At 45.1% G+C, this 21,758-nt stretch overlaps 1 protein-coding gene across 1 annotated transcript in view; it reads right to left on the bottom strand.

The window, feature by feature from the left end:
* LOC139057269 (phosrestin-2-like) overlaps nt 1-21,758 on the bottom strand; it is a 789,714-nt gene that overhangs the window by 240,884 nt on the left and 527,072 nt on the right. Inside the window, exon 5 of the mRNA XM_070535167.1 lies at nt 19,220-19,315. Within this exon, the coding sequence (XP_070391268.1) occupies nt 19,220-19,315 (96 nt within the window). The remainder of the gene's footprint in view (nt 1-19,219; nt 19,316-21,758) is intronic.

Raw genomic sequence — 21,758 nt, 5'->3', positions numbered from 1 at the left:
GCGAAAACACCCGTGTACTTAGATTTAGGTGCACGTTAAAGAACCCCAGGTGGTCGAAATTTCCGGAGTCCTCCACTACGGCGTGCCTCATAATCAGAAAGTGGTTTTGGCACGTAAAACCCCATAATTTAATTTTTTTTTTAGGTTACCTTAGGTTAGGTTAGCGTGAATTCGTTACGGTGGCACGGCGTATTCTGACAGCGGCTACGCCGCGCGGATTTTCGTCTTTGTGTCTCGGCCACGTTAGCTTAGGTTAACGTTAGGTCACGTTAGGTTAGGTTAGCGTTAAAGGCGTTAGGGTGGCGCGGCGTATTCTCACAGCGGTTACGCCGAGAGGATTATTTTCTTTGCGTTCCGGCCACGTTTGGTTAGGTTAACGTTAGGTCAGGTTAACGTTAGGCTAGGTTAGGTTTGGTTAGGTTAGATTAGCGTAAGTGGCGTTAAGATAGTGCGACGTATTCTCATAGCGGTTGCAGGGACGTCGAGTGTAACAGCCGGCCTTTCAGCCACTCGCGTTCTACCCCGGTTGCTGAGGCGCTCTGCCTTCTAGATTTTCAACATATTCGGCTCGGTCTCTACAATGGTCCCTACTGCTCCCACAGAAACACCTGTGATGTTATTTTCAAGGTACATCGCCATAAGGCCCGAGAAAGCTATGATCCGCCACGAATGACATAGCAAGAGCGCCGCAGGTGCGAGGCAGTCTGTCTGACATAGCGGTTGCCAAATAGGGCTTCAGTGCCCGCTGATTCACCTATTTTACCGCGCCGGCAGCCGACGTCCGAGCGTAAACAAACTCGACCCCACTCCGCAATGCCGGCATATCTAGGGGGAAAACGCATACAACACGCGCAAAGAAACCTCCTCCGTTGTGCCTAGGCAGAGTCATATATTCAAGGAGCATCAAGCCCGCAGATTTTCCCTCTCGCGCCCGCTCTTACTCACGCATGGGCACAAACGTGGCGCGATTGCTCAAATGACCGTCTCGAGACGGCTACGCAGCCCATTGTGAGCAAACGATAGTCCGGTTATTCAGGAAGTGCGTAATTATTATCGAAATTCGAAAGCAGACTTTCGCTTACTTCAACGTGTTTCTTAAACTGTGTTAATAAATACACAAGCTAACAGTAGGAAGAAACGCACTGTCCCACACTTTTGCGCTTCAATGCACAAAACAGAGTTTTCTTTTTTGGAACGCCAATGCATTTAGACAGACACTTTGAAAATACGCCTTGCGAAATCACCGGCTATAATTGTTACATTGAAATATGTGTCATAACGTACATAATAAAATAGGTAATTAGCGTAATTATGTTAATTATTTAGTGAATCATTTTGATTTCCCATAGAGCTAATGGCCACCTCATCAATTAATTTAGATCAAGGGTAAGAATTGTGCTATCTGCCACAGGAATCTTTTTTAAATTTTGGACATTAAAAAAACAACACCCGGTATATTTAGTTACACACATCGATAAAATACCTTTTCTTTTATTGAAAATTCAGCTGATCAGTTTCCTGAGAATCATGCTAAGCAACTGATTCGATATTCATTTTTGTTGCATTTTAACTCCATGAGGACTTTCTGGAGTCGATAACTCTGTGTGTTCACTATCATTTTTAGTATATATTAATGACATTTCCTCTGCAATTGACGAAGGAATCACGGTGCGACTTTTCGCCGATGATTGCTTATTGTACGAAGAAATTAATAGCACTGAAGATCAGAAATTGCTCAGTGACGCTCTTAGGGCTATAGAAAAATGGTGTGACAAATGGAAAATGCAAATAAATGAAAGTAAAACTGTTGTATTGAGCATAACGAACAAAATAAATCATATTTTTCACTTTAATTACACAGTGAATTCTTCGGTGCTTTCCACGGTTGACGTGCTGAAATACTTAGGCATACATACATCTGCGAATTTAAGCTGGTCGAACCACGTTACAAAAATATGCCAAACTGCGGAAAAGAAGCTTTGGTTCTTGCGACGGAAATTGCAGTTAGCCTCACAGTCAGTAAAACTAACAGCTTATTTAACGTACATTCGACCCACGTTAGAATATGCCAGCGTAATCTGGGACCCTTATCAGTCAGTGTTAATTGAGAGACTGGAAAGAGTTCAATGTCGAGCAGCAAGGTTTACTCTATCGCGCTATTCTCGCACAGATTCAGTCTCCGAAATGCTCGGTTTGCTGAACTTGCCTACGCTCGCTGAACGCAGGCGCATAGCTCGGTGAAAGTTATTTTTTCTTCTCACAAAAAACACATTCAATATCAACAGCGAACAGTATTTGATAGCAAGACAAGGTAGAACACTACGGAAAAGCAAATATAATACTTTCAAATACCTCAGATGCACATTAACGCTTACGCATTTTCCTTCTTCCCAAGAACCATTAAAGAATGGAATGAATTACCGGTGTCAACGCGAGAAAGCATCAGTGCGGAAGAATTTGAGAAAAAGTTAAAGCAACATTGAAAGATGTACGCACGCCTACTTGCTTACCCTTTTCTTCTTTTTTTTTGAGGGGGGGTGTATAAACTCTTTTATTAACACTGCAATTATAGTCATATTGATCGGAGTGTCGGCAGAATATTTCGCTTATGTATCTTCTTTGTTCGCTTATGTTCACCTGTTAAAAGAATATTCATGTACTGCCTTAGTCAAGTACTGTACTAATTCCCGAAATACTGCTATTGACTTGTTTTGTTTTTGTGCTATGTGTATTATTGTAATACCATGTATTCTACTAATTGTTGAAGTGCTGCTTCTTTGACCCACTCTGTAACGGCCGACAGGCCAACAGTATGAGTAAATTAAAACAAGAAAAAAAAAACTCAGCCATTCCAGCATGACAGGAGGATACTCCTGCTTGTCAAAATTAACGGGCGAGTTCTGAATAGCGTTTGATATGCCTAAATGTTCCTGGTATTTTCTTTCGTTAGTGCATATTTCTGTTGACAGCCAGGATCCTACTTTTTGTTGAGCTTCTTTTTGTTCGATTATCTCGTTCGTGTTATATTTGTGCTATAATTTTGTCTATTTTGTTCTATAATTTGCTTTATCTTATGCCATATATTTGTAGCAGAAGCTTCTTTAGAAGCCAAACATTAATTTCGCCGAGTAAGCAACAACGAAGAGGTTTAATATTCCCACTAGCAAAATTAGAAAGAAAATACCAAGCTGTAACTATCTAAACAAACATCAAGAAATAAAATAAAACACGATACGTTTCTTTAGGCGCTGTCTTACACAGCCGAGCCGCCCAGTCTTGGGTAAAGTATTTGCCGTTATGCTATTGTGAATAATGTTTCCACGGGGCAATTTTTTTTTGCCTATTTACGCGTTACCCTACTTCTGACCATCACACGCTTTCTTTATACTGTTGGTTGCTTTTCTACGCTTGTCAGTTTGGAATCGCGCCTGGCTCTGCTTGTATGTTATAGGTTTCATCGCTGGTTTCTTGCAAGTGAACAGTGTGCTACGCGAGGGAGGACGTGCAATTCAAGCTGCGCTACGAAGAAAAAGCATGGCGCAACAAATCACTTCAGTACTTGCAGCTTCAGGTTTGTAAGAAGCGAAGGACGCCACATGGCTTAATTACGAAGCGAGGGCGCGTCGTTATTCAGGCGGCGGCTGCGGTGTCTGGTACATATGCATGAGCCCTTGGCCTAATCCATCTATCCCGAAGTGCCGGTGGCGCCGCAGTGACAACTTTGTGCTTTCTACAGGCCCAGCTTTCCGAAGTTTGGCACAGGGAATTTCGCGGACGGTCGTTCGCAGAAGCAAGAGAAGGAAGCGCGATAACTAAAGTCTCAAAGTAGCTCAGCTTTGCCGGTGGCGCGGCGCATATATATATATATATATATATATATATATATATATATATATATATATATATATATATATATATATATATATATATATATATATATATATATATATATATATATATATATATATATATATATACATTTTATTCCCGGTTCGTGTTAGGTATATCTGTTGGATGAAGTGCAGCTATTTGAACCGGGACGCAAGCATTGGCAATTTACGCTCTGTCTGCGGACGGAAGAAATCGAAAGGCGAACCTTTTCCGCTGGGGCCACAGATAAGTAAGAAAGAAAAAAATAAAGAGAACTTCGAGAGCGCAAGCAACGTTAAATTAGAATATGCATATAGGCGCCGAGAAAGAAAGCCCAATTTCCTATTTAACTTCCAAAATATTTTCAGCAGCTTGGCGAGGTCGCAAAACTGGAGGGATGTATGAGGGATTTTTAGGGCTCTAAACAACGACGCGGCCTACGCGTGCTACGACATAGTGCAGGGCACTCCTAAATAATTTTGACCATCCGGGCTCTGAAATCTAGGCACGAGCTGGGGTTCTTATATTTCTTGCTCCCGAAAAAATAAAGAAGATTGCCGTTGCGAAGGCTCGAAACCCCAACCTCGCGCTCACAAGACGACGCTGAAACTCTTAAGCCGCTGAGCCCTCGCGGTGGGCTATTCGGTCGCAGCTTCTAAATATACTGAGCGCCAGAGCTGTAAACTAGGAAGTGGGGCGAAGGAAGCTTTTCTGTGACAACGCTGTTAAATTTAATTAACGAATATGAGATAATTCTCGTAACCTAAAAAAGAAATCGGTTATGAGCAGCTATAAGCTCGCAACGTGTTCCTCGTGGCCGGTTACCGGCATGAAAGAGGAAAATAGCCAAGTACGTAGAACGCTGGGCGAGTTGATACTTTCATAATGGATAAATAGCGCAAGGATGAGTTATGCAAAATGAGAAGTGTTAGGTAATGATCAATTTGTCATAGCGTCCAGGGGTAACTCTGCTCTGGTCGAACGACAATCTGCCCGCAGTCAAGTCGGCCTCTCCTTCGTGATCGCCGTCTTGGAGCTTGGGTAGCAGCTAGTTGCCAAGCATCGTTTGGGCATATGGCGTTTCAGGCTGCTTGAATGCCCGAGGTGCCACCAACTGAGTTGCGGGTACGGCGCTTCCTCTGTTCACCCCACGCAGTGACGGTGGCAGAGGACCGAGCACGTTGTGTGTGCGCGCCGCCAAGCAAGCCAACGTCGTGGCCGGGACAGTGGCCATCAGTCTAAGGACCGGCGTACCCTGACCGACGCCCGAACTGCTACTCCGGGCAGCACTGGTTGTACGGGATTTGTTCCTTCGCCACAGTGGCGGTGATGGCGGATGCTATTACTGTTGCCTCGACCATGGGCTACGGTCGCTGAAATGCTCGGCAGCTGCTCCTGGTCCTAGGGACTGTCATTCTTGAGCTTGCAGGCAACCTCCTTGGCCTTACGCTTCGGCTCCTTGCGCCGGCAGGCGTCACACGGATTGCTCATGCAATCCGGCAACTTGCTTTTTCGCACGGTGGCAGCTGCGACCACTTGCACTCCTTGTCGGCGGCTCTGAAAGAACTGCACAGCTTGTTCAGCGCGGAGGTTCAATTGTTAGATGCTTTCATTCGGATTGCCGGCGGCCGCCGATCACCTCTTCTCCTGTGCGAACAGTAGGAAGGCGTTTGGAGGTCGCAGAATGCGCGACCAAAACTGGTAGCTTTGCTGCACCTCACTGCTCAACAATGGAACAGCACAAAAGACGCACATAAGACGAGTGCTGCCTAACCAGCGCTTGTCCTGTGTCCTTCTATTCATGTTGATGCGATTTTCAGCCCTATAGGTCTTTTCGAGACTCGTATCCAGCTCGAACACGAGTGCTGAAACTTTTCTGCTGTAATTTCTAAAAGCTGGGCGCGAAGGACGCACATCCTTGCTGATGAAGGCGATGTGCTAGATTAACGTGATATTATTGTGATAGAAACCGATTGCGGCAGGTTAAAGCACGGCCAGAGGTTAGTGTCGGGTTCGATTCCTTGGCTAACGTTCATCCGGGTGCGAGCGCTAGCTGCAGGCGGAGTATAAGCAGTCCAGCGCCATCGAATCTGCATAAGTTATCGCCAGAGAAGTCCAGGTTGTGCGCTGAAGCCACCAGAATATCAGCTGCCTATTTTCCTGAGATACAAACTTGCGATAGTATCCACTGAAACATCAGTGCCATTCCCTGCGATGCGATTTGACGGGGCACCTTGAATATTCCCGTAAAGGAGGCGAGCCAGCATTGACGCTGGAAAACCGGCTGAGGACCACGCAGGAGTCTGTTAAACTTACAGCCTTTACCCATTTCGGATACATGATAATAGGCTATAGCACCATACTTATGTTTAATAGTTCCCGCAGATACCGAAGATGTCGTGTAATCGCTTCAAATACAACGCTCTATTACAGGCTCAGCGCAATAAAACGCCGCAGTTGCCTTCGTCAAAAGAAACGTCTCTGTAAACCTTGATAAAATTTGAATAGGAGTCTCTGTCTCTATTTATTAAGAGTCTTTAAGGCACGCAGTCCTGCTGAGCTACCCGGCGGCTCCTTTCATACACCAGTCCAGCTAAAGTTACGGCGAGCAACAATTTTGGAAAATGCACCAAATAATTTTTTTTAGAATTAAGTTTTTCTGTTGGGTGGGCCTGAAGAGCACCTTTCGTTGAAGCTGTAATTCTTCTGCATTGGAGGCTCCAGCCATTGCTTCCTCATTACGAACATTGCTATTCGACATATGAGCTCATTTTAGCACTCGCATAATTTAGCAGCGTTAAGACAATCGTGTGGGACCTGGTTAATCAGTTTTATTTTGCTCTCGATTATTCTTCTGGTGAACGTGTTATCTTGTCCACGCGATAGCTGGTGCAGAAGATAAAGGGCATAATGGTGGTTTTCATTTTCAATGATATTAAAAGCCATAAAGACGAAGCAGCCGCGAAAAAAAATGTTACATAGCGCGGTCTTTAAATGGTACATCGGGCGGCCTCGATAAATTCATTTTCATCTGCTACACGGCTCGGAAAGTGCATTCGCACTACGACTATCTGCTTTTCAGTGGTTTCGCGTAGCTCCATATTTGCTATTATGTGATGCCACGCACCGACGTGGCCTGCTGCATCCAAAGGACGTAATAAAATACTATAGAGAGATAGAGAAATAAACGTTTATTTCAGCTAGGACTAGCGATAGAGAGAAATAGATATCTCTTCGCACTCAGGTGGGCGGGTTCCTCATTCCAGGAGTCCGTTGGCTCTTGCTGCCATCTTGGTACGGTCCACAAACTTTAGCTAGTCATTCACCTCTAGGCGAGACACCATGGCCTCCCACAGTTCTTCCTTGTCCTCCTCCACCTTCTCATCTTCGGATGTTTTTTTTCATCTGCCGTGTTTGATTCTTGCGGAGGTCCCGTGAGCCCCGAGCGCACCATTGCCATGTGGCGCAGGGTGCCTGGGACTCAGAAAAACTTGCAGTGGTACGGCAATTGTACTGGAGATATCCTATGCAATAGGGTACCGTGAACATAAGAGTTAGTTTGCAGTCCTCTTAAAGCAACTGTGTCTCCTCTGTTGAGTTTCAGGTGAGGTAGTGGGTACATTCCTTGTTCGAGCCTATGGTGCTGTAAAATATTGGCGTGATTTTTTCCTGTCTCGTCACGTTTCGGGTCCCCTCAGGCAGTAAAGACCGGCTTGTGTGTTCGTTCCACGCTAGAAACTCGTGTCCCGGGTTCCCGACCACATAGGTCTCTGGAAGATCTACTCCTCTTTTGTTGAAGGCTTCGGTAAGGATGCTCACGGCTTTCTTCGACAGAAAGACAGACAATGAGCTTTTAGTGAGGTCCTGAGGGACTAACTGGCGGAGACCCGTTGGGGCCCCCGGCTCGCCGCTGGCTGCTCCCATGTCGGAATCGGGAGGCCAAGCCTTTCCGCTCTTTCACGGGTCCTCTGGACGGCCATGGACTGGAGCTTGAGTTATGTACTAGATGTGGCGTCGTCCCAGTCCCGTTCGCTGGTGAAGGACGTATCCCGTAACGCAGGACACCGCCAGAGAGGTTTTTTTTTTTGGCCCGTTTGGGTCAGTTTCAGGCTTTCGATTTCATTTGCTTTGCGGGCTTCTTGTAGTTCTTTCCATGTATTATGGAGTCCCAGTTGATTTAGGCAAGCCGTCGACGTCTTCTCAGGAAACCCAACGGCGATCTTGGTTGCTTTTCTGATGACAGTGTTAAGTTTCTCGATCTCGGCTTCCTTGAGGTCGAAATAGGGAGTGTCATACGCTATTCGAGTGGTTACAAGTGCCTGCATGATTTGGAGCGTGTCTTGCTCTTTGAGGCCGTGCCACCTGTTGGCGACGCGTTTCGTACACTTACATGGCGAGACCTGGAGTTTGGGAAGCCCAGCGGCACCCGACCCCTATTTATGAATGACGAGGTCGAGAACACGCAGCGACTCCCCTTTCAGTATGCCTACCACATTTAGGGTGATACTGGTGTCGGGTTATTCATGCGCTGGTGGTCTGCTTGGTGTTTTCGCTTTGGGAACTAGCAACTCTGTTTTTTTTGGGGGGGGGGGGGGGAGCGACTTGCAAACCGCACACTCTGAGGTAGCTTTCGGTTCGATCAACTGCTTCTTTCAGTGCGTCTTGTTACTTGCCAGTTGTACATGTTCTTGACCAGAAGGTGATGTCTTCTGCGTATATGACATGTTCGAGACCATTTAAATCGCGGAGCTCTGGGTAGCCGCATCATGACAATAATGAACAAGCAGGGGCGAGGTGACCGAGCCTCGGGACGTACCCGTGTTCGGTGTCTGAAATTTCTCTGTGCAGAAATTGCCCACTCCTATGGTTGCTGTTCTGCTTGTGAGAATATTCTGAACATAGCGAAAATCTTTTTCACCCCGAGGGTGAAAAAGGTGCGTTGCACATTTTGAAGGATGGCTTCATGCGACACATTGTCAAATGCCCCTTTGAGATTGAGCGCCAGGATAGAATACTTGCTGTCTTTGTCGAGATAGTTTATCAGACCTTCGTTCAGTTGAAAAAGGACGTCTTGGGTGGATCGATGTTGTTCAAAGTCGAGCATGATGTCTGGGATACATGCGTTGTCTTGTAGGTACGAGGTGAGTCTCGTACCCACCATGTGCTCGACAGTTTGCGCGCACATGAGGTGAGAGAGATGGGATGCAACTACTTTATCCACAGAGGCTTTTTTGGTTAGGGAATCATCATGATTTCCGCGTTTTTCCAAGACACTGGGATTTCACCCTTGTTCCTGCATTCATTCATGAAAGCAAGTAAATTTTCCTATTTGTCAAGGTTGCGCAAGATTTTGTTGGTGAGTTTATCCTTTCCTGAGGAGGTGTTCATGTTTAACTTTGCCAGGAGTGCCTCAATCGCTGCCCGAGACAAAGGTTGGTTTAGTTATTTATTTGATTTCCCATTATAGGTGGGGTTAGGTTTTGCATATGGAATATAATTTGCCGTTAACTTCTTTTTAACTCAGTCCAAGATCTCTGTTTCAGGGCCTTCGTGATTGTGAATCAGGCGCGGAAAGCTTTGTCTTGATTTAGTCTTCATTTAGTTTGTAGTAATGAGGGACTTCAGGTCATTCCATGTTCTCCTTGTGCTCGAGGTATGTAAAGTTGGTTGCACTTTTGGTTTTACTTTAGACGGCCAACGTTTTCGGCGTATTCTTCCGCTTCCTTCGCGAGAATGCGACACACGTTTTCACATCCACATTGTGTTTTCTCGCCTTCGATCTTCGGATAAGTCCTTTTCGTGCCTCGCACAAGTGAAGAGGGGCGGATCTACGGCTGATGTATCCGCAGTAAGCTGTAATGGTTCGGCGTGCCTTTCGACCTTTTGTTCGACCAATTCTATCTATTTCTAAATGTTCTCAATCTTCTCTGGAGTGCCCTCTATGCAGAAAGTAGGCCAATCCGAGAGCTTTGTCTTTCCTATTCGGATAGGTGCTTTGCGATGAAGAAATTCCAAGTGGAACTATGTGATGGTCGCTTCCAAGAGCCTCCTCGAGTGTGGTCAATTACGCCCTGGTCACTACTTCTGTGAACGTAAGGTCGGGGCTTGTGTCTCTCGAAACACTGTTGCCAAGTCTTGTTAGAATGTGGGGATCATTCCAAAGGGTAAATGATTCTGTTGTGTGATTGCATGTGTGTTTGTAGCTTTCTTGGTTGTTTGATGATAACACCAAGCCGTGCGTGGAGCATTGAAGTCGCCCATTAACGCGAGCTCGTGGCTCTTTGTCGTTTTCTTCACTTCCTTTAGAAGTGCCTCGAATTTCGAAAGATTGTCTTTAGGCGGACTATAAATGTTGAGCATGAAAAGACTCTGCTTCAATTCCTTAGGTACAACTTCAATGACTCCAACGGTTGTCGAGGGGGTGGGGGAGCAATTTCTTATTACGTTTCGTCTGATTCATCTTGCGCTCCTAGTGCCTTCTTGATTTGTACTTCTCTTTATGGGTTTTGTGCTTTTTTTTATTGATTTCATTGCTGGGACCTTCTTCAAAAGTGGTCTTGGTAACCAGGTTGCGGTTTACGCGTGCAATGAGGTTTTCTAGTGTTGAGTCGCAGTTGATTGGAGCGGTGTCATTTGCTGCTGGATAGGTTGTACTGTAATCTGTATTTTGGAGTCGATCGCGGCCTCCATTCTGGCTTCCAGTTTTTGCAAGATTCTGGCCTCTACTTTGCCTAGCATCCCCTCTTCGAATTTATTTATTAGTCTTTATTCGAGTCTAGATTACATTTAGTCCATTCTTTTGCCTAGGGCTTGCTGTTATTTACAGCGCTGTGTTAGCGCAAAGTTTGTGGGGGTCCGCTCTGCGTGCGGCTAGAGCTGAAGGCCAGCTCCGGATCTAGCCACGCGCAGTCGTGCCGTGGCATTCCGCAACCCGTAGCATGTGTAATCACAGCTACGTCGGGCTCGAACGAATAAGGCAAACATCGCTGTCAACTCTGACAACGTTTATTGCTACAAGCAATAAAGGACACTCGCAGAGAGAAGCTCACTTTGTAATAAGTTTTAAATAGGCTTGCCTCGCTGCATGTGATAATCAGTCAAACAAGATCAATCACTGGTTGCAGCCGGTATATCAATCCGGCAGGTCAGAGATCGGGCGCCCGAGCGAGCGCGTCTCCCGCGGTGGTGCGCTTTTATACCTTTTTGCCTTGAGCGAGGGGAATGTCCTCCTCGTCCGTCGGATACCTTTCTTTTTCCCGCGAGCCAGGGGTATGCGCATCACGAGAGCGAAGGAGAACGGGACGTTCGCGCAGTCTTCCGTGTCGACGTCGGCTCTCGACGCGTCCGCAACGTGCGAACCGGACAAAGTCAGTACGCGGGAGAAAATGGGCGAGTGTGCTCCCTAAAAGTTTGCTTGTATGAGCTTCTCGATTTCTCTTCTCATCTTCTTCATGTCCTCCGTCTCTTCTCATGGCTGTCTGCCGCTTGGCATATCGGCATAAATGCCCGCTTCTTTGAACTTGACCGCGATCTTGACCCAGGTCGTGATCGTGATCTCGATTGGTTTGATCTTGTCCTGAGTCTGCTCCGAGGTCTGAAAAGGGCCGCTCTCGAGCTGATGTTAGTGGTTCTGTTACTGCCCGAGATGGCGCTGGGGAAGTGCTAGTCGGAGTCGAAGACCCATGTTGCGGTGGGTCTCACTGTTTTTGTACTTTTTGCGGCCCGATATCATATCATATGGAGAGGTGGAGGTAGCGGCTTGAGTTTATCCTTGCATTATTTGCTTACAATTTCGTGGGGAAACTTGTAGATCTTGCACACTGGGTTGTATTCGTGATTCGGTGCTTGGTTAGTTTGGCCGCACCTGTGGCAGAAGCTTTCTTTGGGGTGTGGGCACACATCTTGTCGGTGGCCCAAATCTTCACATAGCTTACAGTACTGTATGGTTTTGCGATATGGCCGCCAGCGAATCTGGGCACCCTGAACGTTCACATAGAAAGGTACGTGTGATCCGTCGAAGTAGGTAACGGCCAATGTCGACCTACTTGCATTCGCGTCCCGACGATCTCGTACCTTCCATGCATAATTGATGGAGTAAGTCATCACTCGGCATATCTGGTATCAGTCCGTGGATAACACCCATGGAGTAGTCGGTCGGTATTTTTATGTAAAATACTAGAGAAACAATTTCTTTTTAAGACTTTGAGTTCATTGAACTAATCCGAGCGCCTGTAAGGGCAGTATCGCGAGTTATACTCGTATACGCGACACGTACGTATGCATGCGCCCATCACATGCTCAGTCGAGCCTAAAGCATGCGGGCACAGTGTTTGCAGGATTGCCACCCGCATGAACATCACGAAGATGCTTTCATATCGAGAAGCAGTAATCGCTGGGTCACGTTAACAAGCAAAAAAAAAAAAGATAAAATCAAATAAATAAAAAAATGCGTTGAAGAAGACGAGAACTCTTCGCTTGTACGCATTACGCTAAAACTCGAGGATAAATCTTGTGGTTTCCTTTATGCTGTTGTGATCGCGCATTGCACAAAAGGGAGTCGCACACGATATGGAGACACGCGAGGCATTCAAGCTAACGCTGCTTCAAGAGTTATACCTGCGGCATATACCATTTTCGCGCTTTTTACTTTACTTTATGCTATCCTTAGAATACAGCAGTGTACTATAAACTGACTCGTAGTTGCTTCGCTCCGCAAGCAACGCAGCGTATGGCGAAAAAAAAAGAAGGCTCGCTTGAACGCTGCTGACTAGAATGCAAATGAGATACGCGAGTTCACGACTTCTTGCTTCCCAAAGGCAAATTGAATGCATAGTCGAAAACGTAAAGCAAACTCAAGGCAGGGTGAAAGGCACTGTAGTTTACGGGATAATATTTTCAGTCGAGACATAAGAGTGTTGAGAATAGTCGTCGTCCATTTTGCCCGCTTTCCTAACATTATGAAATAAATTAACTGTGGACGCTTCCTGCAGGCAATAAAAGGTTAAACGGGCAGAAGGTGCAAGTGCAGCACTGCAAAACAGGCAACTACGGTACAAGCACATTGATAGATCCCCCTGGCAATGTTTGCTTTTAATTGTCTTCAAAGAATAATAACTTAAATTATTCTATTGCCAGTGCAATAACTGAAGGAATGAGTGAATTAGTGAATGAATGGTGCGCGAGCAATTGATAATCTGTCCTTCACTGTTTAGTGACTCGAACAGTCCTTTTATAGCAAGACTTCCCCACCCCATTGTCATACTTAAGTAACCTACATAAGATGTCTGAATCCTTTAAATAAATTAAACAGCAGCGATCTACTTAAGATAATATTATGGGAGGTGGACTATTTTGAAACTACGCCTTGCAACATGCAATTTTATGTATAAACGTTTTCACGGACGGCAAACGTTACGTTAGCACATGTTATACATCAGAGTGTTACACTAAATTTACGAAAGATCGATATTGGGACGAGTAACCAGTCGGGCTTGTTGGTTGAGCATAATAGAAGGCTACATCGCGGGAACTGACGGAGACAAAGGAGGCACAAAATGCACGCATTCACAGCGCTGCGTACTTTGTGTGCCTCCGTCTCTCTCGTTTCCCTCGCTGTAGGCTTCTACTAGACAGAGATTGTAAATACTTTTGAATCCTTAGGCGTTGTGTTTTTCTCCGAGTATGTCATGGAAAAACTGCACCAGCTAACTCCTAACAAAACGTTCTCAAGTTATTGGTACAGCAGGTAGTGTCAAATATACCGCATTCTTCCAAAGCCCACAAAATTATTATTGTATTACTCGCTGTTCTATTCGTGCCTTATTTACTGTCATCTAGTGCTTGGGGGTAGTGCAACTCACTCCTGTTTAGAAATAATTGAAAGGTTACAAAAAAGTTTTTGTACACGTTTATAACGCACCCTACAAAGCTCGATTGTGGACTTCCTTATCGAAGCATGCGTTATAAATATACATAATTGTATAAATATCTTTTGAGCATATGGTTGAAACAGGAAACACAAAACAACATAAACCATATACGTAACGTGGCTGAGCTACTAGAAAAAAAAGCAATTCATACTACAAGACACAATGAAACTTGTTCAGTGCCTTTATCTCGCCTAAACTCTGGAATGGAGCGTACACGTACATCATACGTTCCCTTCTCTCCTAAACGCTTATCAGTGTGTGAATTTCAATTTGTTTAAGATATAGTTTCTGGGAGTTGAGCGAAATGTACCGGAGCATATGTATTTAAAATTTTTAGTCTATGGTTTGTGCCGCTCATTTGGTATGTGCAATTTGCTGAATTTGGTGTACTTTGATGAACTGTATGCTGTTTTCGCTGCTGTCTAGATAATGGGACCTGCAGCTTTCTCAAGCTGTTTAGAACAGCTTTTCCTGCAGCTTCTCTGTCTTTTCTGTCGTTTCAAGATGGAAATAAACACTGTTATATTATATATTCTATTATATACCTACCTTATTTCACTCTCTCCCAAAATCAAAGCTATTATCACACTGGAAAAAATATAACGTCCGAGGTAAAAAAGCGGCTTTCAATCCTCGTGAACTCCTCGTCCTTCCTTCGAATTAACTATCAATCTTCTTTATTATTGAAAAAAATGAACTATTTCTTCTAAACCTCTGAGTCGTATTCATATTCAAAATACCCCGATTTAATTAGAAACCTACAGAAGGGTAAGTTCTTTTCTTTTTTCCCACGAGAAGCTTTCCAGACTGCTTTGACTTACAACGCAAAGCCGATACAAAGGAGCTCATAATTCGCACAAAGCAAAAAGTCACGCGGTGAGAAGAGAGGGAAAAATATATCACAACGTACCTCCTCTAAGTCTTTTCTTAACAGAGCCTACTTAAGTTTAAGTTCGTGTGTTATATCTTTTTTTTGTTCATCGCTCCTGCTTGGACCCGACTACGGCCTGCAGTATGCATAAATAAATAAAATAGAACCGAAAGCACAGATAAAGGAAACAGAAGATCTCATTGTGTCCTAAGCAAAGTCAACGGCACTGTAGCTGTGTTATGTTGGAGCGCTGCTTTGAAAAGAAACGGTTTTGACATGATAATAGGACTGCTTAGTAGGTAGCGTGAGCCACAAAAAAAGAAGAAAAAAGAAAGAAAAAGAAGAGCATATTCTGCCCGCATTTTCCATACTGTCGATACATACGATACTTTTTCCTCTTGTCTCTAACCAGGTGATAGATTTTCTTTTTTTCGAATGCAGCAGGTATGTATGCCGAAAATGTGATTCGGGAGCTTTCAAAGTCATCTTGAGGCTAATCTGTCTAGTCACCTCCAATCTGTCTAGCCAATCGTTCTATTCCTATTAGCCATTCCGTTTGCTTTCTAGGTGTTATCACAGACAGCCATCTGAAGTTTCAACCGCAGGTAAACCATGAAACGCTGAAGTAGGCGTTTGGAATCCGTGCGCTTACCAAGGCCCGCCACAACTTTTCTCATTGTGCTTTATTTTCACTCTACTTTGTATTCCTTCATTCGCACATTAACCACGGATTAATCGTTTGGGGCAATACATATCTATGTTATTTGTCTTCAATCCAGCATATACAAAATCAAGCAATACGTTATATAACCCGCAGTTCACGTCGTTCTAATGCTCTCGGCCTACCTGAGCAGTCCAAAATTTTATTTGTAAAAAAGTTATTCAGATACAATTTAGCAATTATGTTTCTCCAATTGCTCCATTCCCAACTGTCCTTTCAATAAATTCAAAGCAGCTCCGTTAGGAATACCAACACCAATAGGACTGCTTCTAATCATAAATTTTGTTACCAATCCTTCGCGCTGAATGTGGTAAAAAAACGTCTACAATAGCTGCCATTACGCTCTGCAATAATTTTCCTGCTTCACTTGATATACTGCCTACATTTCGGTGTTTCAAACCTTCGCTAAGAGATTTTCAGCTAACCTTTGCTAATTTTCCGTAATACGAATTTGCATTTTCAAGTAAGTACTATTAGTTCCGACTCACACCTCCACCACCTAACTGTCTTTTTCTTTTCATTTCAATATTCACGCTGCACCATATCCTTATTTTTTCATTCGTTTTTGTCTGTTCTTCCACTTTTAACCACTGTATAATTTTTTTTACACTGCTACTGTTACTTCTGTTACGCCACATAACAGAACATTCTTAAGCTGTATTCTTTATTAACATTTGTTTTTCTCGTATATGACATAATAGCCCGCCGTGGTTGCTTAGTGGCTATCGTGTTAGGCTGCTAAGCACGAGGTCGCAGGATCGAATCTCGGCCACGGCGGCCGCATTTTGATGGAGGCGAAAACACCCGTGTACTTAGATTTAGGGGCGCGGTAAGGAAACCCAGGTGGTCCGGAATCCCCCACTACGGCGTGCCTCATAATCAGAAGGTGGCTTTAGCACGTAAAACCTCATAATTTAATTTTTAGTAGATTGTTACGTCATTCACTGTTATGCTGCCAACAATTATACAATTATGTTGCAGTGTCTAACCGAGGGTCCCGTGTTTAGTAATAATACTTCGGGACCCTCGTCTGTATACTAGATTTATTTATTTGTGTTTCGTGTATGAATAAACTCAAACTTCAAACGACGGACACCTTGAATGCATCATGGTTTCAGAGGCAGCATGCGTATACGTAGTACGTAGCGCAATTCGAATCCATTCTCTCCGCTAGAAGCGTTTACTTCATCATTACCATGCAGCCGCGAATGCGCGAAGGCGAGCTTTCGGGTTCTCTTTTTCTTTCCCCCACATGGCCGGCGCGGCCGATGGATGGATGGATGCTATGATTGTCCCCTTTGGAACGGGGCAGTGGGTCGCGCCACCAAACTCTTGTTATTACATTGCCTAATGTCCGACCTATGTTAAAGAAGACAAAAAGAAAAGGAAAAAAGAACCCACGATGAATTCCCATAACCAAACTTTCTGAACCCCCATTGTGAACATTGTTTTCGAACGCCTCCATTATTTGTCGTTTCCCGACTTTTCTTCCACCAATATTCCAACCACCTCTTACTAATGTTTACTTTTCCCCAGCTCTCGATGAACCCAAGAGCTTCAAGGAGGTCAGAGGTACCTAAATCGACCACTGGGCCGATATCTTCACATTCTAATACAACATGCTCCATCTTTTCCCTGGCTTTGCCGCAGCAAGCACATGCGTCTTTTTCCTTGTTGTACCTCGCCCTATAAGTGCATGTTCTAAGGCATCCTGATCTCTCCTCGATCTCTCCTCTTTTTTCATCTTAAGTAGTTACTCATGGCAGGCTTCTTTTCCATTGCCGCCACCCCATGGAAGAGATTATCTCATCCTCTCTGATTCTCTGCTTGACGTTGTTTGTTGCCATGTTGCCTACTATACAGGTCATATACATGCTGGTAAGCTTCCTAGTTTTCTTACTCTACTGTGAGTCAATGCTCCACTTTGAATCAATGCTCGCCTCCGCACGGATGCGCGGAGGGGAGTGCCATCTGGTGGCGTTGCAAGCAACCCAGCGGCGCGCGTATTTTGCTGTGATTGGTTGGCCTATCAGCAACGGAACAGCCACGCCGCAGCCAGGGTCATGAAACCCGGCGCGGTTCGCAAAGAAAAGCTTCGCTTTTAATATTGCCGGAGAAACCATCAATAAGGATAAGTAAAGACAGCGATGCCTTCATTGAAATCAGCTGTACTTCTGTTCGAGTCGCGGCTTCAGCACACAGCTGTCTCTCAACCCCCTCCTCTGCGTCACCGCATTCCTGATTTCACTCTTGCAAAACCACTGCATCACATCCGCCACAATTCTTTTACGTAGGATAGGTCCAATTTTTATTCTACGATTTCTAAGATATCGGCACAGTTTAGTCGGCGAGAAACCGACCGGGAAGATGCGCTAAAAGTCTGCGAGGAAGGCAAAAATGAAAAAAAAAAGCTTCGCTGTTTTGAAAAAAACCATGTTCCTGGAGGCGTATACTTGTTGCAGTGAGGATGTTTAGGGACCATTTACTGTTCCACTGCGCAATTTGAAAGAGACCACTGTCGGTCACCGGCACATCATTAAGGGTACCACAGATGGCTAATAAGCCGATTCGTTATAGCAAATGTGCTGTCGTGCGCAGCTTGAGTCGCACGATTCCTTCCATTCCCTGTCCCCCCTCCCTCTTCCCTGACCACAGCTCCTTAATTTCGTTACACTGCCCTTAGGACATTTATTTCGGCACTCATTTAGACCAATGGTCCATTGACGGAAGGATTAAGACGCCGCGAGTAAGCCAACACTTTGAAAAAAAGAAGTAATCTTTGAGAACTCAAATTTTTATGAGACCAGAACCCAAGGTCTCTCACTTTTTTTATCTCTGTATTATGGTCACGGATACGTCCTTGAGAGCACAAGGAATTGAAAATGCAAGGCAGTGAGCTTGCTTTGTCTCTCTAAGCTTACTCCAAGGTTCAGTCCAAGGTTTACTAAAACTAACCTTGAGAAACAAAGTGATTTTCGGTGCCGCTTCTTTCAGCTACTCAAAAGTACTCCGTGCGCCTACGTGTTATATGGCTCGGAAACTCTGCTGTGATGCGCACAACACGGATGTTTAGCCTCGCATTCCGTATGATTCTGTGCGACTGAGAGGCAACGTATACGTTCGGTATGTAAGTTGCCGTATACTACGGCGTCTATGCCAGCGTTTTTTGGGAAAGTACCCGCGTAGTTATTCTAGCCTTGTTTTATCCCGTTTTTTCCCCTTTATTAGCCTTTTTTAATATCGAGGACGGAATGATACGGAAATAGAAAATACCACCAGCTGTGTTGCTTTTTGCTGTTGCAGCGGTTTAAAGCGTTTAAAGCAAACGAATTTATTACTTGTTCTTGTGAATATGCATAGTCTGTTTTAAGTTCTTTAACGCTTGAGCAGCCCCTCAATAAAGATGTTTATTACTTCTCTCTCTATCTCCTTATTGAGTTGCCACAGCACTTGCGTCACTAGAACATATTGGGCTGGTACGAAAACGAGACGATAAAGTAAGTTAAAAGGAGCTCGTGAACTAAATGAACTAAAAGAGTGTAAAAATATGCTTTGTGGTACAAAAGCGGGCGTTCCAGAAAATAACAGTCAGGGCATGTACGTCGTTTCGAGTTCTTTGTCATGTCACGGTCGTTGGAATGTTTTGAATGCTAAGAGAAATAAGACGAGCTTTTCTCTTCGTTTATTTGAAAAGTTTCTGGTGAGCCATTGGGTGCTCTTTAATTATATCATGCCCTTTTTCCCGCTTAGCGCAGTATTAAAACTGTGGTTTTCATTCTTGGGAATTTGTATGCCCTTGTAAAAGAAACTTTGTGAATAAGCACTTACTCAGGCGTACTTATTGAGAATATCTTGCGCCATCGTGGATTGTGTTTCGACAGCCCAGCCACACGCGTGCGCGTTCTTGAAGTGGAACTAGAAGCGCTGGAAATAAAAAGCAACGCACTATTGTTTCTTACACATCTCAGAAATTTGACATAATTACATGATTCATCTTATTGTCGACAATGAGGCTTCGTGGCCAAAAAAAAGCTATGCCCAATTTCACGGAGACTTTTATGGAGATTTGACTGTCATGATAAAACAAGTGGGTACATTTAGGCTTTACGATAGGGAAGAGGAAGAGGAAAGAAAGATAGAAGGCAGGGATGCTAACCACAAATGCGTCTGGTTGGCTACCCTACTCCGGGGGACGAGAAAGAGCGAATAGAAAGATGAGATAGTGAGAGGGAGGGGGAAGGAGGAGAAAGACGTGGTGAGCTCGCGCAGACACGCGGAGGGCCTGAGTAAGTCAAAGGCGGTCAGATAGGCCAGTCGCCCTCAAAAAAAGAAAAAAGTGCCTTCCCAGCTTTGTGGGCTGACGAGCAATGGGGACGGACTTCAAGTAGCACCTGCACGGTCAATGGCCGATTGTCCAGTCGTCGCAATGCAATAGATAACATTTGACTTTCCGACTGAAATCGATGACACTGGCGCAATAAATCTTCGATGCTTTCTTCCGCGCCGCAGATGTCGCATGCCGCACTGTCGGTCATACCAATAAAAGTAGTGTGCGCGTTCGTGAAAGCCAATCCCAACCACAGCCGGTATAGAACCGATGCCTCACGTCGGTGAAGCCCGGGAGGAGGTCCGATTTGGAATGACGGGTTGATCAGTTCGTACAACCTGGTGTGTCTTATATTTAGGGTGTTCCACTCTGTTAAAGAGAGCTTGCGTGCCAGGTGACGGAGCTGCCTTGCAGCGTCTGTCCTGGAAAGAGGAATGGGAATGCTGTGTTGTTCTTGGTGTGACTCTCGGGCAGCTTTGTCTGCTTGATCATTTCCACTGATTCCGCAGTGGTCAGGTAGCCATGCGAAATAATGTCGTGGCCCTTCTGCTTGACGACATGATGAAGTCTGACAAGTTTGCACCTAAGCTGCCCGTGGGCTCCATGTCGGAGAACTGACTGCATTCTGTGTAAAGCCGGTCCCGAGTCGGAAAACAAGGCCCATGTACCAGGACTGTCTGTGTCATTAAACTGAAGCGCACTGCGCATAGCCATGAGTTCTGCAGCCGTCGACGTCGTGACATGTGCCGTCTTGAATCGCAGTGTTACTACTCTTAGCGGTATAAACACAGCACCCCTAGAACTGCTCGATGTGGTAGATTCGTCAGTAGAGATGTGTACGTGGGTACTGTATTTCTGGAACAGGAGTGAGCTCGATTGTTTTAGTCCAAGCGGTGGTAGATTTAACTTTTCTGAGGTACGGGAATTCTGAGGCGCACTTCAGCACGGCACAAACACCATGGAGGAGACACCGACCTGGCCGCAGGCGTGTACCCCGATGTAAGCGAGGTACGATATGTACTGGCAGTTGGGCTAAATGACGCGCGGGGTCTTTCCAAGGGGGAGTGCGGCGAAGTGATGGCAAGTGGTCCAGGCAATGTGTCTGACATGTGCACGCACTGTCTCAGCAGCGATGCGCGTCTTGAGTAAATATTCTTTATCAATGGCAATAGTTTCAGCCGTTGATGCACATTGTGGTAATCCAAGGTACATCCCCAGAGCTTGGGCCTGAATGCTATGAACTGTACGCAAATTAGTTTTGCAGGTGCCGGATATAACAGGTAGGCTATACCGGATGGAACCAAACAAACAACACCCTGCACAGCTGCAACATGGATTGTGTGTACATCCCCCGGTTCTTTCCTGCAAGGAGCCTTAATAGATGACAAAAACCCAATCAGTCGCTTTTCAACGTGGTTCACAAGAGGAGCCCAAGACAGGTCTCTGTCAATCACAGTCACAACCCCCAAGAGCCTGTGAGTTCTGCTGGATGGTATCACTTGTCAATTGATTGATATGCCGTTTGCAGACGTTGCCTTCCGGATAAATGCTACCACTGCGCCCTTTTTCCACGTCACCCTCAGTCCTTGTTTTCGAAAGTAGCATGATGTCGATGAAGTCGCCTTCTGAAGCCGAGCGCGAAGCTGAAGCCGTGTCATTCCCGACGTCCAGATAGATATGTCGGCATAGATAGAGAGTTGAACGGTGTTTCACAGGTCTTCGAGTAGTCGAATAAGGACTAAATACATAAGCGTTGGGCTTAGTGCTGTATGCTGAGGGACTCCGCCGCTACTGTAATACTAAGGTGTCGGAACATCCCCGGTGAGCACGTAGAATGATCGCATCTGTAGGTAGCTATGGACCCAGAGATATACCTTGCCATGAAGTCCTATTGCTTCTAACGCTTTAATTCTGACGCTATAAGGATGGCTTCAGAGATGATATTATCAGACGCCCCTTTAACGTCTAGAAACACAACAGCATACAAGCGTTTACAAGCCATCTGGAATTCGACGTACGTTACCAAGTCGACAACGTTGT

Source organism: Dermacentor albipictus, chromosome 1, assembly GCF_038994185.2.
Source record: "Dermacentor albipictus isolate Rhodes 1998 colony chromosome 1, USDA_Dalb.pri_finalv2, whole genome shotgun sequence".
NCBI classification, from domain to species: domain Eukaryota; kingdom Metazoa; phylum Arthropoda; class Arachnida; order Ixodida; family Ixodidae; genus Dermacentor; species Dermacentor albipictus.
Note: the sequence above shows the minus strand (reverse complement) of the source record. Positions and strands in the feature narration are given on the sequence as shown.